This window comes from Natrix helvetica (genome assembly GCF_964273705.1).
Source record: "Natrix helvetica genome assembly, chromosome: 1".
Taxonomy (NCBI): Eukaryota; Metazoa; Chordata; class Lepidosauria; order Squamata; family Natricidae; genus Natrix; species Natrix helvetica.
The window spans coordinates 201,564,697-201,581,254 of record NC_138548.1 but is presented as its reverse complement, the minus strand read 5'-3'; the positions used below and the strand labels follow the sequence as shown (position 1 = coordinate 201,581,254).

General features: G+C 44.4%; 1 protein-coding gene across 5 annotated transcripts in view; it reads left to right on the top strand.

The window, feature by feature from the left end:
• The window catches only part of LOC309396543 (dedicator of cytokinesis protein 7-like), a 200,775-nt gene that overhangs the window by 96,032 nt on the left and 88,185 nt on the right, over positions 1-16,558 (top strand). For all 5 annotated transcript variants that reach the window (XM_081961712.1, XM_081961710.1, XM_081961714.1 and 2 more), the window contains exons 21-22: positions 5,833-5,982; positions 7,312-7,487. In XM_081961712.1, coding sequence (XP_081817838.1) covers positions 5,833-5,982; positions 7,312-7,487 — 326 coding nt within the window. The remainder of the gene's footprint in view (positions 1-5,832; positions 5,983-7,311; positions 7,488-16,558) is intronic.

The following is a 16,558-nucleotide window of genomic DNA, read 5'->3' as shown; positions in this document are numbered from 1 at the left end:
GTCAACGGCAGATTGTGCACTAACGACATGAGAAAACTACCGGACATGAAAGAGAGAGGTCAACCCAACCTGAAACTGCCCAGCTGACGGGCACCCACAGCAACATAGCGGGCCCTGAAACCAGCCCCCCTCGAAGTCCACTGAAATGCTACAGATGCGATGTGTGTGTGTGTCCACTTGGCATCTGCGTGCATGACCCCAACCCTGACGCCAAGGCCAGAGCCACCCCCAGGGCATGACTGGAATGGGGCCTCAAACGGGCCATCAATGTGTCCCGGAAGGCCCTCCAGGCTGCAGAGGTCCCTCCCCACCCAGACGAAGGGGGCAGAACCCCAGGCAACCACAACCAGTCGCCAGAATCCTATGACAGTGGTGATGAAGGTGAAAATGACCCACTGGTAAGAGGACCACTTCACCCTTTCGTTTTCCCAATATGCCTCACAGCCTCAAAAATGGGAAGCCAGGGGACTTTTCAAGCCCTAATAGACTCAGGCTGCACTAGATGCTTGATCAACCTGACCTCAGTTCTGAAACTGGGGATCAGAGCAAAAAGACTGGCCCACCCAATCCAGTTTGTACAGGTCGATGGGTCCCTAATGGGGGGAGTCTCTGCCACCCACCTGACTGAACCAGTGTGAGTAGAGCTAGCGGATCACTGGAAAGTAATTTGATCCGTAATAGCCCTCAGAATGACAGATGCAATCATACTGGGACTCTCCTGGCTAGACAAGTGGGGACCAACCATCTGGTGGCAAGCACGGATCCCCCCCAAAAAAGAGCCCACCAGTACAACTGGCAGCCACATCTGACAAAACCCCAGAGACCAAACAGGTCCCATGGGAATATCAGGACCTCACAGAAGTATTCAGTGAGACTGAGTGTGACATTCTTCAAATTGCACCTTCAAAATCATTCCCAGGGCAAAACTGCCCAAGCTCAAACTACACCATGATACCCTGGGAAATGCAAGAAATGTGCATACATAGACAAAAACCTAGCATAGGGGTTCATCGAGCCAGCCAAGTCACGGGTCGAGCGCCAGTCCTCTTCAAAGAAAAAAAAAAAGATGGAACTATGAGATTGTATGTGGACTTTAGAGGAATCAATGCCGTATACGTACACAACCTATACCCCCTACCCCTCATGAAGGACATGCTATCTCCCTTGGCCAAGGGAAAAGTTTTCACCAAAGTAGAGAAGCATACTACCATCAGGGAAGGAGATGAATGGAAAACAGCGTTCAACTACCCCCTAGGGAGCTTCCAATTCAAAGTGATGCCTTTCAGACTGCAGGGAGCCCCCGAGATGTTCATGCAGTTAATAAACCAGTGCTGCACGAGCACCTCTACAAGGAGGTCCTTGTCTACCTGGCAACATCCTCATCTACATGGAGACCATGAACGACCACATACCCCTGGTCCAACAGGTACTGGAAAAACTTCTGGCAGCCAACCTGTACGTCAAGCTATCAAAATGCAAATTCCACCATGCACAGCTAGACTATCTGCAGAACCATTGTCAGGGTTCCAAATAGCATCCAAAATAAAATAAGAATCCAAGGCAAGAGGCTCCTCAAAATTCCAATTTATTAAAAGAGCCATGTTGGCACATCTGGGAAAACCCGAATCTGAAAGCTTCCAGGTTTTCCACCGAGTTGAAAGTTCAAAACCCTGCCCCCAACACCCACAGGTCTATCACATGGTCAAATCATTAATTGCCACAAAGGAAAATTCCTCCCATCCACATCCGTCCAGGTGCAGAGACAAAAGCGATCTTGACTTTCAGAGAAAGAATGTTATTATGACGACACATCACCCATACTCTGTATAATCCCCCTTCCCATTCTCCCACAGTAGAAAGTGTGGCAGGTCTAAAACCCAAAAGGCAAAAGATAGCTTCCAGGCCTGACAGTTGGCCTCCCCTCAGAAGAGAAGCGTGTTCTGTTATGAGAATAATGTTGGGAAGTTAATATTATAAAACTATCCACCATTCCCCCACCGGGGTGGGGGGACCCTTTGGCTTATTCAGAAACTTATCATGGAACTGCTTAACTAATTGATCAGCTTTTACATTCCAACTCTTTACCCACATAGCTTCTGACAAAGGGTACCCCTTCCAATGTACTAAATATTGTAAACAACATTTTTGTGGTCAGTCCAGACTTCGAATGGTTTCTGCCCCACTTCCAGCAGGTGTTGCCAGGTTAGCAGTGCCCATCTCAATGCGAAAGCATCCTTTTCCCATGCGGCCCATTGTCTCTCTGTGTCTGAGAGCTTGTGGAAGGTGTAGGTGGAGGGTTGTAAGTTTCCTTGGTTGTTTCTTTGGAGTAGCACCACTGCCGTGTCGCTGGCATCTGCTTGGATCACGAAGGGTTGCTCGGGGTCAGGATGCTTCAGCACCGGTTCCTTTGCAAACATTTCTTTTAGTGTTTCAAATGCCTCTTGGCAGGTTAAGTCCCACTGTAGAGGTTGTCTCAGATGAGGTTTTGTTCCTGGGCTCCCTGTCCTTAGGAGCTCTGTCATGGTTTTGGCAATCTTTGCGAAGGCGGGAATGAATTGCCTGTAGAAGTTCACAAACCCTAGGAAAGTTTTAGCTGTCTGCGGGTGCGAGGGGGACTGTTTGTACCATCTCTATTCCCTCATTTGACACTTGGTAAACTTACAACATCTTGAATCACCAAAGACCTATGCAAGGGTCCTCTGTAGACTTTAGTTCAGCATTCAATACCATCATACCAGACATTCTTCTAACTAAACTAAATCAGCTAGTGGTACCTGAACACACTTGTAAGTGGATCACAAGCTTCCTAACATACAGGAAGCAGCAGGTAAAGCTAGGTAAAATCACATCAGATACCTGTACAATTAGCACAGGAGCTTCCCAGGGCTGTGTGCTCTCTCCACTTCTCTCTATATACCAGTGACTGCATCTCAAACGATCCATCTGTTAAACTACTGAAGTCTGCAGATGATACAACAGTGATTAGTTTCATTTGAGACAACGATGAAACCGCATACAGACGGGAGATACAGATGGAACTGAACACACTCAAAACCGTTGAAATGATGGTAGACTAGGAGAAACCCTACCATACTACTACCTAAAACAATACTAGACATCTAAAAGTCATCAAAAATGTACAACAAAGAATGTTCTTTCTGCGCCAACTCAGGAATCTCAAACTGTCCAAGGAACTGCTGATACAGTTCTACAGAGGAATTATTGAGCCTGTCATCTGCACCTCTAAAACTGTCTGGTTTGGTTCTGCAACCCAACAAGACAGACACAGACTTCAGAGGATAATCAGAACTGCAGAAAAAACAATTACTGCCAACCTGCCTTCCATTGAAGACCTGTACACTGCACGAGTCAAAAAGAGGGCCGTGAAAATGTTTACCCCTCGCATCCTGGACATAAATTGTTTCAACTCCTACCCTCAAAACGACGCTATAGAGCACTGCACACCAAGACAACTAGACACAAGAATAGTTTTTCCCCGAATGACATCAGTCTGCTAAATCAATAATTCCCTCACCACCGCCAAACCATTCACTAAGGCTGCATTATTATTACTATTAGTCTTCTCATCATTCCTGTTACCCAACTCCCACTTATGACTGCAGGACTGTAACTTTGTTGATTATATCCTTAGGATTTATATTGATATTGATTGTTTCCTGATTGCTTATTTGTACCCTGTGACTATCATTAAGTGCTGTACCTTATGATTCTTGACGAATGTATCTTGTCTTTTTATGTACACTGAGAGCATATGAACCAAAGACAAATTCCTTGTTGTGTCCAATTACACTTGGCTAATAAAGAATTCTATTCTACCAGTACCCCTTGCTGGCGTCTGAGCCGAAGTGGAGCTCTGTGCCTGTTACCGATCCAGCCATGGACCTATTCATCTGGTCCATCAAGGGTCACTCTGATCAATCCATAAAACCTGTGAAAAATCTGTCTCCAGATATTTCTTGGCCCAGTCTTATTGTTTCAACTTACGTGTCTTGTTCAGTGGTTGTAGGATTTCAGTTTTCCTTACCTTGTCCATGTCTCTGAGCACTGAACAAATTGTACTTCTGGGCATTCCAAGTAGGTTGCAGTTCTGAAATATGACAGCACTGGAGGATAATTGGTCCCTGGTAGCTTCATGTTTGATTCTTCTCAAATCTTTGGCAGTAAACTTGCGTCTTTTTCCCCCCAACACGTTTCTTGCGACCCTGTTGACTATTTGCAGCAAAATATGTAACGGTTCTGTGACCATACCCCAATATCTTAACAATTCCAAGAGTACTGCATCCCTCTTTTGTCTTTTCAGTGTCAGTTAAATCTCTTTTTTAGCCCATTTTGCCTGAGGAAAAGAAGCTGCCTAATAATTATGCACACCTTGATATAAAGTGTCAGAGTTTGTTGCAGAAAAATCAAATCCAGAAAGCACCCACAGACAACTCAACTCAAAACTCAAGATGACATAAGCCATTGCTTTATCATGCTGCTTCTTGCTCCCCAGCTGCAAAAGCCTGTGTTGGATTTACAACAATATCCCACAGCTCCTTAGCTTTCAGGAAACATTCCATCTTTGCAGCCAAAATAATATAGTTCTTCTGTCCCAAATGAGGCACAGAGCTTTCCTTAAATGCAACTGTAGCCATTCTGCAATCTTTCTCTTCCTTGTTTCTCTTTTAAATACAGGCAGTCTTCACAGCTTAATTACAGTTCAGTCTTGTGTGTGTTCTGGGCCAATAATCTCTCAGAATTTGTTGCAGAAAAATCAAATCCAGAAAGCACACACATACAACGGATTCATCTGGATTCATTAACTTCTTTCTATAATAATAACAGACGAATAAATGTACAGTACCAATAGTAGATGCTTTCAATGTGGTAGAAGTTACACAAAGAACACAAGCAGGAGAGAACAGTTTGTTTCCAGAGTTCAGAGCAGACAGATTCTTAAGTTATTATTTCAGTTCTTTGCACAGACTCAGAAGGTTGCAGGCTAAACCACGCCCTGGCCCCTAGCTGTTCCAGCTCCCATTGGCTGACCTTGTTGCTATACCTATTGATTGACTGACCTTGTTATCATGTCTCTCCCAGTCATGAATATTCTAACAGTGTTAATCTCCTTAGGCCACACCCTTCCTCATTACACAAATATACATCACCTGGTCTACTTATATCCGCTAAGCATTCAAGTTTATACAGCTTGGAGGTGAAAAATATGCATACAAAGGATCATAATGGTCAAAATACTCACTTGCCTAATAATTATGCACATAGTGTACCCCTAGAAATGCTTGGGGGGAAAAAACAAGCTCTATAAAAGTTAAAAGGAAAGCCCAAAGCTGCTGTTGCCATACACTGATGCCACCATGTCATTACCTACTACCTGCAATCTCTGCCTATTGAAAAGTTTCCCATCCCAGGATGAAAGAGATGATGCTTTGAAGCAGGTGAAATAGAAAAAGGGCAGGAAAGAAATTCTTCCTTTGTCTTTGTGTGTTTAAAGTAAAAGAAAAGCCCTAGGCGTTCATCCTCTGATAGCTTAACTAAAACACATTCAATGTCCAGGTTGAACTTGTGGTAGCGTCTTCTGGTTTTTCGTTCTGCACCACTTTTTTCATTAGAAGATGGAGAAACAGCAAATTTTACAGGTGACTTTAGATCTTAAACATACTAAGAATTCCTAATATCAGTTAGAATGCCATATTTGATGTTTATTGTAAATAAACTGTTGATTTGTTGATGTATGCAATTCCTCTTCCATAACTAATGGATGAGACTCTGTTTAGTCTCACCTTTCCCCGTTTCTTTTCTTGCTTTTTCCAGTGAACTTGGGCCGGGCAGCGTTTGAAGCCATTGCTGTGATGGTGAACCAGATCCACAAGAGCCTGGAGAGCAGCCAAGATCAGCATGGCCACAATCATCTGTTGGCCTCTTATATCTTCTACGTTTTCCGCCTGCCTGTGATGGAGCCAGGTTTGCCAGGGATTACAAATGCTTGGTATATGTATGGGCAAGCAAAGAACGGTGTGTCTGATCATCTTTCCTATGGGCTGTGAGTCATTTGCATGGCCTGCAGCTCAGGAGTGGTTGGAACCCTTCCAAGTATTCCGCAGAAAAAGTCCTTCAGTTCTTGCATTATTACTATATCTCTAGTAAAATGGATGAAGTAATTAGCACCATTTATCAATTTAATGCAGAGAACAAAGACTTGTTTATATTTGGCATCTTTAGCTGAATGATTATAAACCTGGGATGACTGATTTAGGTGCTGCTGAATGGTTCAAAAAGGTTTGAGAAGCAAACTTAAGGGATTGCCAAACCAAACTTCAAGGATCAAGGACAGCTTAATGATTTCTGCGGAGGAGAATATCCTGAGCAGAAATCCTATCCTATTTGGGATTTTCCCTTTCCCAATTTGAAATTAAAAGTAGAATTTCAGAGGTTCCGACTATAGGTAGCCTTTACTTAATGACTACAATTGGGACCAGCTGCATCACTAAGGGATGAGACATTAATAAAAATATCAGCTGATCCGACTTACATTGTCACTTCTGCTGCGACTATTAAGCAAATCACCACATATTATTAAGTGAGACATGTGGCTCACCATGAATTACAGTTTTATTGTCAATTTCTCCATCAACTTTGCTTGTTGGTATCCAGCTATGAAGTGTGGTATCGTGACCATGGGACATTGCAACGATTGTAAAGATCCATTGGTTGCAAAGTGCGCAAATGTCATCAACAAGATTGCAAGGATATTATCATAAGTGTTGGGACTGATCATAAAGTTACCATTGCAAATTCTAATGGTCACTAAATAGGGCAGTCATTAAGTGAGGTTTTACATTAAGTGTAATGTAGTTGCTTACCCAGTCTCTCCATTTCCTCCCATTGCAAGCAGCCAAGATTGAGAACAGCACAACATGCTCTATTATAAGTAGCATGAGGATGAGGGTTAAAATAGTACTCCTATAACATACAGTGTAAAAGAACATCCTGTAATAGCTTTTTGTGTGTGTGTATTTTGACACAAAATTAAATTCAAGGGGTTCTAGTAGTGAAATTGCAGTAAAAAAATATTTTAATGAGTTTTCTGAAAAGAAGGAGCTGGAGCACCCTAATGGAAAAGAGGAGAGATCATTCTCGAATTTATGACAATTTCCCCTCTGCTTGAATGAAAGAGAATCTAATAATGGACAGCTCAATCACACATAAGAGATTCATAGACATTTTTAAACGTCTGCACAAATGATAGAAGGAGTCCCTCTCCCAGTCTGACTCACTCTGTATTTCTTCCAGAGACTGGAGTGCCACCACACTGTGGTACCCACCAATATGCTACCTTGTCCCGTGCGACTGGGCGCCCTGTCAGCCTTAACCTCTCCCATTCCAAAAGTATCAGCAACAGCAATCCTGACTTGACTACCACACCGACTTCCCCAGATGAAGAGGTTCAGAAGATTATCGGCAGCAAGGTTAGTACAACACTCTACTGACCCTGCCCTTCCCAAGAGGAAGGAAGTTTAGTTGCCAAACAGTCTGCTAAAATTGCGGTCTTTGAAGTGCCAGGTGATGATCAGGCGTTTTGGTTTTTTCACAATTCCAACACTGTGTTCTTGTGATTGTATTTTACTGATTGTGCTGTTCTTTATGCATGTTTCTGTTCTTATGATTAGTATTCTGCTGCTTTTGTACAGTTTTTAATAGTTTGCTCCCTACCCAGAAAAAATTACTAATAGGCAATTTGGATGTATAATAAATACATTCTCCCAAGTTGGTGGAGACAGCGGTCATGCATGGGTTAACTCAGTCAGTAACCAATAGAACTGAGTCTACCGAAGTGATGTCATCGTCTCTGTGGAGCATGCTCCCGCTTTTCTAGACTCAGTTCGATCAGAATTGGCTGTGCTAATTGCTTTTCCTCTACAAAACTTAAATATTTGATCATTTTAATTTGAATTTGAACTTAATTGGACTTCTCTGCAAACTACTTCTAAATTGTTCATCTCCATTGGGCTCCTGCTGAAGTTCTCAGCACTCTCAACAGCCCCTGGGGCTGGAGAGGATTGCCTCGCTTTGAGGAGGCCTGCCTTGCTTGCCTTCGGGTTTCTAAGGCTCCCCAGAGCAGCAGCGCCTTCGGAAGGAGCCAGAAGTGCCTCTCCAATGAGGGATTCTCAGCCTCTGATTCTTTTCTGCTGCGATGACTGCCGCTCCGCCGCCAGAAGCCTCCGATTGCTGCAGGGAGCCCGAAAAGCCGTGTGGAGCCATTTCGACACTGGGAAGCTCTGTTTCTGCCGCCACTTCGCCCAATCGTCGTTCCGGCCCCAGCTGTCCTCCACGGCTTCACCCTTGGCCCCACAGCCTTGCCGCAGGGCCTAACTTGCCCACGCTATCAGCGCGGCCTCGGCTACCTCGTGGCGCCGGCCTATAGGCTTTGCAGGTATTTTCAGTGGTAGCAGCCCATCTGCGGGCTCTGCCCATCCAGATACTCTGCTACATGGACAACATCCTCTTGTTGTCCAGGTCTCGCCCTCAGGGACCTCCAGGACACCCTTCAGGTGTTTCAAGACGTGGGATTCTCCATAAATCGGGAGAAAAGTCACTTCACCCCCACGTTTCGCCTGGTGCACCTGGGAGCCCTCATAGACTCCCCTCAGGGGAAAGTCTTCCTCTCTCAGGACCGCCAGAGCAGTCTCAGGGAATTAGCCAGGGAGGTACGAAGGCGGCAAAGGGTTCCTCTTCTCCAGCTGTCTCAATTGCTGGGGAAGATGCTCTCCTGCTTCTCTATCGTCCCTTGGGCATGGCTTCACAGCCGCTGCCTCCAATGGTTTCTTCTGCCCTTACAGAAGACCAACAGCAGCTGTTCCCTAGTGAAAGTCACCCTGACACCAGAGGTTCTGCGCTCTCTGGACTGGTGGGTATCCCCGGCCATAGCTCAGGGATCTCTCTTCAGGGAACCCCTGCGTCTCGTGGTCATGACGGACTCCAGTCTAATGGGTTGGGGAGTGCACCTGGAACATCAGGTTGCCCAGGGACTTTGGACCAATTCTGACCTGTCCCACAGTATGAATTGGCTAGAGTTAAAGGCCATCCATCTGGCCCTCCTCCATTTCCAAAACTCCCTTCACAACACCCACGTGCTGATGGACTCAAATGTCTATATACCAATGCACAGAGTATGAGGAATAAACAGGGAGAATTAGAAATTCAAGTAAAAGAGGGCAGATATGATATTATTGCCATTACAGAAACTTGGTAGGATGAAACTGACAAATGGAACATACAGCTAGAAGGATTTAAATTATTTAAAAGAAATAGACCAAATAAAAGAGGAGGTGGAGTTGCATTATATATAAGAAATAACTATGTCTCTACAGAAATAGAGCACAACAATAATGAGAACTATCTTGAATGCATTTGGGTCAATATTAAAGGTTGTGGGGGAAATGACATTGCCATAGGTCTATACTACAGGCCACCCAACCAAGCAGAGGAAGAAGATGAACTTTTTGCTAGTCAGCTAACTAAGGTATGTAGGAAGCACACCACAATAGTAATGGGAGATTTTAACTACCCTGACATCAACTGGGAAACAAACTCTGCACCAAGTGGAAGATCCAACAGGTTCCTAACAAACCTAGCAGACAACTTTGTTTCCCAAAAAGTAGAGAAGGAAACAAGGGGATCAGCCATACTGGACTTAATTCTCACTAACAGAGGGGAAATGATAGAAGGTGTTGAAGCCATAGGAACCCTGGGGGCAAGTGACCATGCAATATTGGAATTCAACATTATCCAAACACAAGTAGTAGAACAAAGTCAAACTAGAGTCTTGGACTTTAAGAAAGCTAATTTCAATAAACTTAGAGAGAGCTTGGGAAAAATTCCATGGATGAGAATCCTCGAGGGGAAAACAACTCAAGAAGCTTGGGAAATTTTGAAAAATGAGATTACAAAAGCCCAGTCTAACACAATACCAATGAAGAAGAAAAATAACAGCTCCCAAAAGAAACCAGCATGGCTGCATAAAGAACTATCTGACAAACTGAAAGACAAAAAAGTAAGTATAAAAAGTGGAAGGAGGGGGACATAACTAAGGCAGAATATCAGCAAATAGCCCGAGCCTGTAAAGATGAAGTGAGGAAAGCTAAGGCTCACAATGAAGAAAGGCTTGCCACAAAAGTAAAAATTAACAAAAAAAGCTTCTTCCAACATGTTAAAAACAAGAAAAAAGTTAAGGAAACAATTGGTCCATTGCTAGGAGAAAGTGGCAAGAAGGTGACAAGCAACAGGGAGAAAGCAGAACTATTTAACTCATGTTTTGCATCTGTCTTTACACAAACGGATAAAACAGTCCAACCTATCAAAAGCAGCACCACAAAATTAGGAACACAAATTGAAATAGGGAAGAAAATGGTAAGTGAGCACCTGTCTACCCTAGACGAGTTCAAATCACCAGGACCGGATGGATTACACCCCAGAGTTCTGAAGGAACTAGCAGACGAGATCTCAGAACCACTGAATTATATCTTTCAGAGATCCTGGAACACCGGGGAACTACCAGAGGACTGGAAAAGAGCTGATGTGGTTCCCATCTTCAAAAAAGGGAAAAAATTAGATCCAGGAAACTACAGACCTATCAGCCTAACCTCAATACCAGGAAAGATTCTGGAAAAAATAATCAAGCAACGAATTTGCGAACACCTAGAAGCAAACAAAGTAATAGCCAAAAGCCAACATGGATTTGTCAAAAACAGATCATGCCAGACTAATCTTATTGCATTCTTTGATAATGTGACAAAATTAGTGGACCAGAGGAATGCCGTTGATATAGTTTACTTGGACTTCAGTAAGGCTTTTGATAAGGTAGACCATAACCTACTACTAGATAAAGTAGAAGAATGTGGGTTAGACAGCATCACCACCAGATGGATTCGTAACTGGCTGACCAACCGCACTCAACGTGTAGTTCTCAATGGAACTGCATCTACATGGAGGGAAGTATGCAGTGGAGTACCCCAAGGCTCTGTTTTAGGCCCAGTACTCTTCAACATCTTCATCAATGATTTGGATGAGGGAATAAATGGGGAACTCATCAAATTTGCAGATGATACCAAGCTGGCAGGAATAGCCAGCACTCCAGAAGACAGGCTTAAAATACAGAAGGATCTTGACAAACTTGAACATTGGGCACTATCTAATAAAATGAAATTCAATGGTGAAAAGAGTAAGGTTCTACATTTAGGCAACAAAAACGGAATGCACAGGTACAGTATAGGTGATACCTTGCTCAGTAGTAGTAACTGTGAAAGGGATCTTGGAGTCCTAGTGGACAACCATTTAAATATGAGCCAGCAGTGTGCAGCAGCTGCCAAAAAAGCCAACACAGTTCTAGGCTGCATCAACAGAGGGATAGAATCAAGATCACGTGAAGTGTTAATACCACTTTATAATGCCTTGGTAAGGCCACACTTGGAATACTGCATTCAGTTCTGGTCGCCACGATGTAAAAAAGATGTGGAGACTCTAGAAAGAGTGCAGAGAAGAGCAACAAAGATGATTAGGGGACTGGAGACTAAAACATATGAAGAACGGTTGCAGGAACTGGGTATGTTTAGCTTAAGAGAAAGAAGGACTAGGGGAGACATGATAGCATTGTTCCAATATCTCAGAGGTTGCCACAAAGAAGAGGGAGTCAAACTATTCTCCAAAGCACCTGAGGGTAGAACAAGAAGCAATGAGTGGAAACTAATCAAGGAGAGGAGCAACTTAGAACTGAGGAGAAATTTCCTGACAGTGAGAACAATTAATCAGTGGAACAGCTTGCCTCCAGAAGTTGTGAATGCCCCAACACTGGAAGTCTTTAAGAAGATGTTGGATAGCTATTTGTCTGAAACGGTATAGGGTTTCCTGCCTAGGCAGGGGGTTGGACTAGAAGACCTCCAAGGTCCCTTCCAACTCTACTATTGTATTGTATTGTATTGTATTGTATTGATCCGAACGGACAACACGATGGCCAAGGCGCATGTCAATCACCAGGGGGGTCAAGAGCTGTGTCTCTCATGGAGTGTGCATTCCACTTAGGGACTTAGGCGGAAGCCAACCTTCTTTCCCTTCGAGCCGAGCACATCTCGTGGTCGGACAACACCACAGCCGACTGGCTAAGCTGCGCAACGATCGACCCGGCAGAGTGGAGCCTGAATCGCCGCATCTTTCTGCAACTGTCGTCCAGGTACGGGACTCCAAGCCTGGATCTCTTCGCAGCTGCGTCCAACCACCAGCAGCCCAGGTACCTGACTCGCTACACGACACCAGGCGCGGAAGGGACAGACACCCTTCGGTGCAGGTGGCCTCGCGGTCTCCTGTACGCATTCCCTCCCTTCCCCCTGATTCAGAGGGTAATTTGGAAGGTGATAGAAGAAGAGACCGAGCTCATCCTGATCGCTCCCAATTGGCCACGCCACCCATGGTATGCAGACCTAATCAATCTGTCTGTGGAGCCTCAGTGGCCTCTACCAATAATTCCATCCCTCCTCCACCAGGGCTCCCTCCACCACCCCTACCTGCACTGGCTACGCCTAACCGCTTGGAGGCTGAGCGGGTGGTCCTGAGGGCGGACAATCTTTCCGAGACTGTAATCAATACCATTCAGGCCTCCTGCCACCCGGCTACAAATAGAATTTACAAATCTACTTGGCAGACCTTCATGGCTTGGTGCCACGCCCAAGGGATAGACCCCCTAAAGGCTTCAGTGGCCCCACTTCTCAATTTTTTACAACAAGGCCTTAGTAAGGGACTTTCACCGAACACCTTACAACGACAGGTGTCTGCTCTCTCTTCTGTTCTATCACTTCACCAGGATGAGCCCATCTCTCTGCACCCTCACGTCCGCAGATTCTCTTGGACCGCAGCATCCAATCTCTGCCCTCCGGTCGTTCATCGCTTTCCCTCCTGGGATCTGACCAAGGTCCTGGACTTCCTTACCGACCCGCCCTTCGAACCTCTCAGGTCGGCAACCTTACATCACCTCACACTTAAGACAGTCTTTCTAGTGGCCATAACCTCTGCATGGAGGGTTTCAGAACTGGCGGCCCTTTCCATCCTTTCTGACTTATGTGTATTCCACACGGACCGAGTGGTTCTCCACATCGATCCCACCTTTGTCCCGAAGGTCAATTCAGCATTCCATCGCTCCCTAGATATCATTCTCCCAAACGTCTGCCCTGCCCCATCTCACAGGCTGGAACACAAATGGCACAGGCTGGACGTCAGGCGGGCTCTTAAAATCTACATAGCCATGACGGTGGCCTTCAGACGCACCGAAGCCCTCTTTATATCCTTCCATCCTACCAACAAAGGGCTGAAAGCTTCCCCTTCCATGATTGGCTGGTGGACTAGGTCGGCCATTGCTCAAGCCTATATCACGCATCATCTCACTCCTCCGCCTAACATTACGGCTCACTCCACACGAAGTGCGGCCACGGCGGCGGCGTGAGCACAGCAGGCCTCAGTGGAAGAAATCTACAAGGCAGCTACTTGGTCCACTCCTAATTAATTCATTAGACATTACAAGGTGGATCGATATGCATTGGCAGATGCTACCTTTGGACGGCGCGTCCTTCAACATGTTCTTCCTTCTTCCAGCTCCTAGGCCAGTCTCATGCCCTCCCGGGGACACGCCAGCTTTGGTACGTCCCATGCATGACTGCTGTCTCCACCAACTTGGGAGACTGGGGCGTTGGTTCTTACTTGATACGCCCCTTCTCCAGGCAGGTGGAGACAGCGCTCATCCCAACCCTTAGGGTTCTGGCCTACCTCGCAGGGAGGATCTGAGAGCATGTTGTGTAGTCACCAAATGGGGAGCGATTGTTCACAGCACAGCAATCTACTTATATCCTTCGTCACGAAAAGTGGGAGCATGCTCCACAGAGACGATGACATCACTTTGGTAGACTCAGTTCTATTGGTTACTGACTGAGTTAACCCATGCATGACCGCTGTCTCCACCTGCCCGGAGAAGGGGCATATCAGGTAAGAACCAACGCCCCATTCTACCATGATTACAAAATAGATATGTAAAGATTTGTAGACCTAAAAATGGGTCCCCATCAGTCTTTATGTTTTCTGGCTTTTCAAAGTGTGTGTGTGCTCATCAGATTAGCCTGGGCATCTACTTCACAGAGTGGGCTAGTCCTAGATTCTAATCTGGACATAGAGAATTTTTGTTTTTGTATCAAATGTGACCTGAAGGGATTTATTATCCTCTGTACAAAGTCCTTCTCTCTCCATTTCTCCTACCCAGTACAGAGAAAAAACAAAATAGTGAATTATAATGTATGTTTTCCACCCCCAGCTCTAAGACAACTTCCTTCTCTTAGTGCTAAGTTATAAACAATGCCTGCTTCAGTTGACTTGCGTTGATCACCTGGGGAGATGGGACTGGGAAGTGTGTATGTATGTGAATGCATGTGTCTGTATGGGGTGGGCGTATTTGTGTAAATTTGGGGAAAGGCATGCCAACATTGGCTCCACCAACATCCATTGTTGGCACTTTTGAAGTGATCAGACATTTTTCCTCCAATCTTTATGCTTTGGGCTTCCTAGAGAAATGTTTTTCTTAGTTCGCTTCTTAAATAGAGTGCATTGCCCTGCATACTTTTGGATTTATAGGATAATCTGATTTTAGCTTTCCATGGAAGCAGCATTTACAGGACTTAGTGTAATATTTGTCTTACATGCAATTATCATTCTTACTTTTTTTCTTTCTCCCTTTCTTTCCAAAGCCTTAAGTTAGAATGTTTTTTAAAAATGCAACCACCGAACCATAAAACCACCAAAAGGTTTCTTTGGAAGTAGCAATTTTAGAACAGTTATCAGTGAAATTTCACCAGCAATTTGATTCTGCCCAACATCTGTGCTATATGAAAAGCAAATCTCAATTTGATAGCAAAACATTGGCTGTGCTACTAAAGGGAAATTATTCTGTTGCCTGGCAATTCGAGCTGCCCTATATGGCCCAGGGTTATTACTGGCAAACATTTATCTACATAATTCTATTAATTGGACTCAGATGGAATTATTAATAGACTGTAATTAATAAAGCAATCTGAGAGAGTCTCTCTGTGAGGGCCATTCTTTATTATGGATACTATAAAATGACACCTTAGTGGGCGCGGCAGCTGGCAGGGATAGCTAACTTCCCAGAAGACAAGCTCAGGATCCAAAAAGATCTTGACAGACTTGAACAATGAACCTTATCCAACAACATGAAATTTAACATGAGGAAAGCAAGGCTTTACACTTCGGCAGGAAAAACCAAATGTACAAATACAGATTAGGTGAAACCTGGCTATAAAACAGGAACTGTGAGAAGGACCTTGGAGTCCTAGTGGATGATCACTTAAATATGAGCGAGCAGTGTGCAGTACCAGTAGTAGCCAAAATAGCTAATACAATCCTCGGTTGTAAAAAAAAGAGGCATAGAATCAAACCCACATGAAGTATTAGTATCACTTTATAAAACTTTAGTAAGACCATACCTAGAATACTACATCCAGTTTTGGTGACCACATTACAAAAAAGATACTGAGACTGGAAAAAGTGCAGAGAAGAGCAACTAAAATGATTAAGATCTTGGAGACAAAAACATGAAGAATAATTGCAAGTTTTGGGTTTGGCTATTCTAGAAAAAAGGACTAGGGGTGACTTGATAGCAGCATTCTGGTATTTAAAAGGCTGCCACAAAGGCAGTGACAACTTATTTTCCAAAGCACCTATAGGCTGGACAAGAAACAATGGATGAAAACTAATTAAGAAGAGAAGCAACCTGGAATTGAGAAGACATTTCATAACATTGAGAACAATTAACCAGTGGAACAGCTTGCCTTCAGACGTTGTGAGTGTTTCATTGCTGGAGGTTTTTAAGAAGAAGCTGGACAGTCACTTGTCTGAAATGGTATAGGGTCTTCTGCTTGAGCAGAGGGTTGTACTAGAAGACTTCCAAAGTCCCTTCCAGCTCTATTTTGATTGATTGATTATTGATTATTATGGAATCTGGACATATTTGATTTAGAACAACCTCCTCCAGCCTATTTTCCTCAGATGCATTAGAGCAGAGGTGTCAAACTCGCAGCCTGCGGGCCAGATGCATCACACACTGGCCATGCCCACCCGTTTTAGTGAAGGGAAAAAAAGTTGAGTTATGTCATGTGACGACAATGTGTCATCGCAAGTTTGACTCCCCTGTATTAGAGTATAACTCCTGGGATTCCTTCCTCAGGCTGTCTTGAAGTTCTGTTGATCTTAGATGCTTGCCTCTTGTCCCACACCACCAGCAAAGTCAGAGGGCTGCTGAGGAGAGATGTATGAGGACTATAGTGTGGTTGTTCTCACTGGTGGAAGGAGAAAGCCTCACTTAATGCAGCAAAAATTGGATGATGTGTCATGCAAGTGGGAAATACTGAGTCGTCGTCTCCCCCCCCGTTTTGGCTTTCTATTGTGGCAATTTATAGTGTGCTAAGTGCTTTTAAAGGCTTCAAGTGTCTTA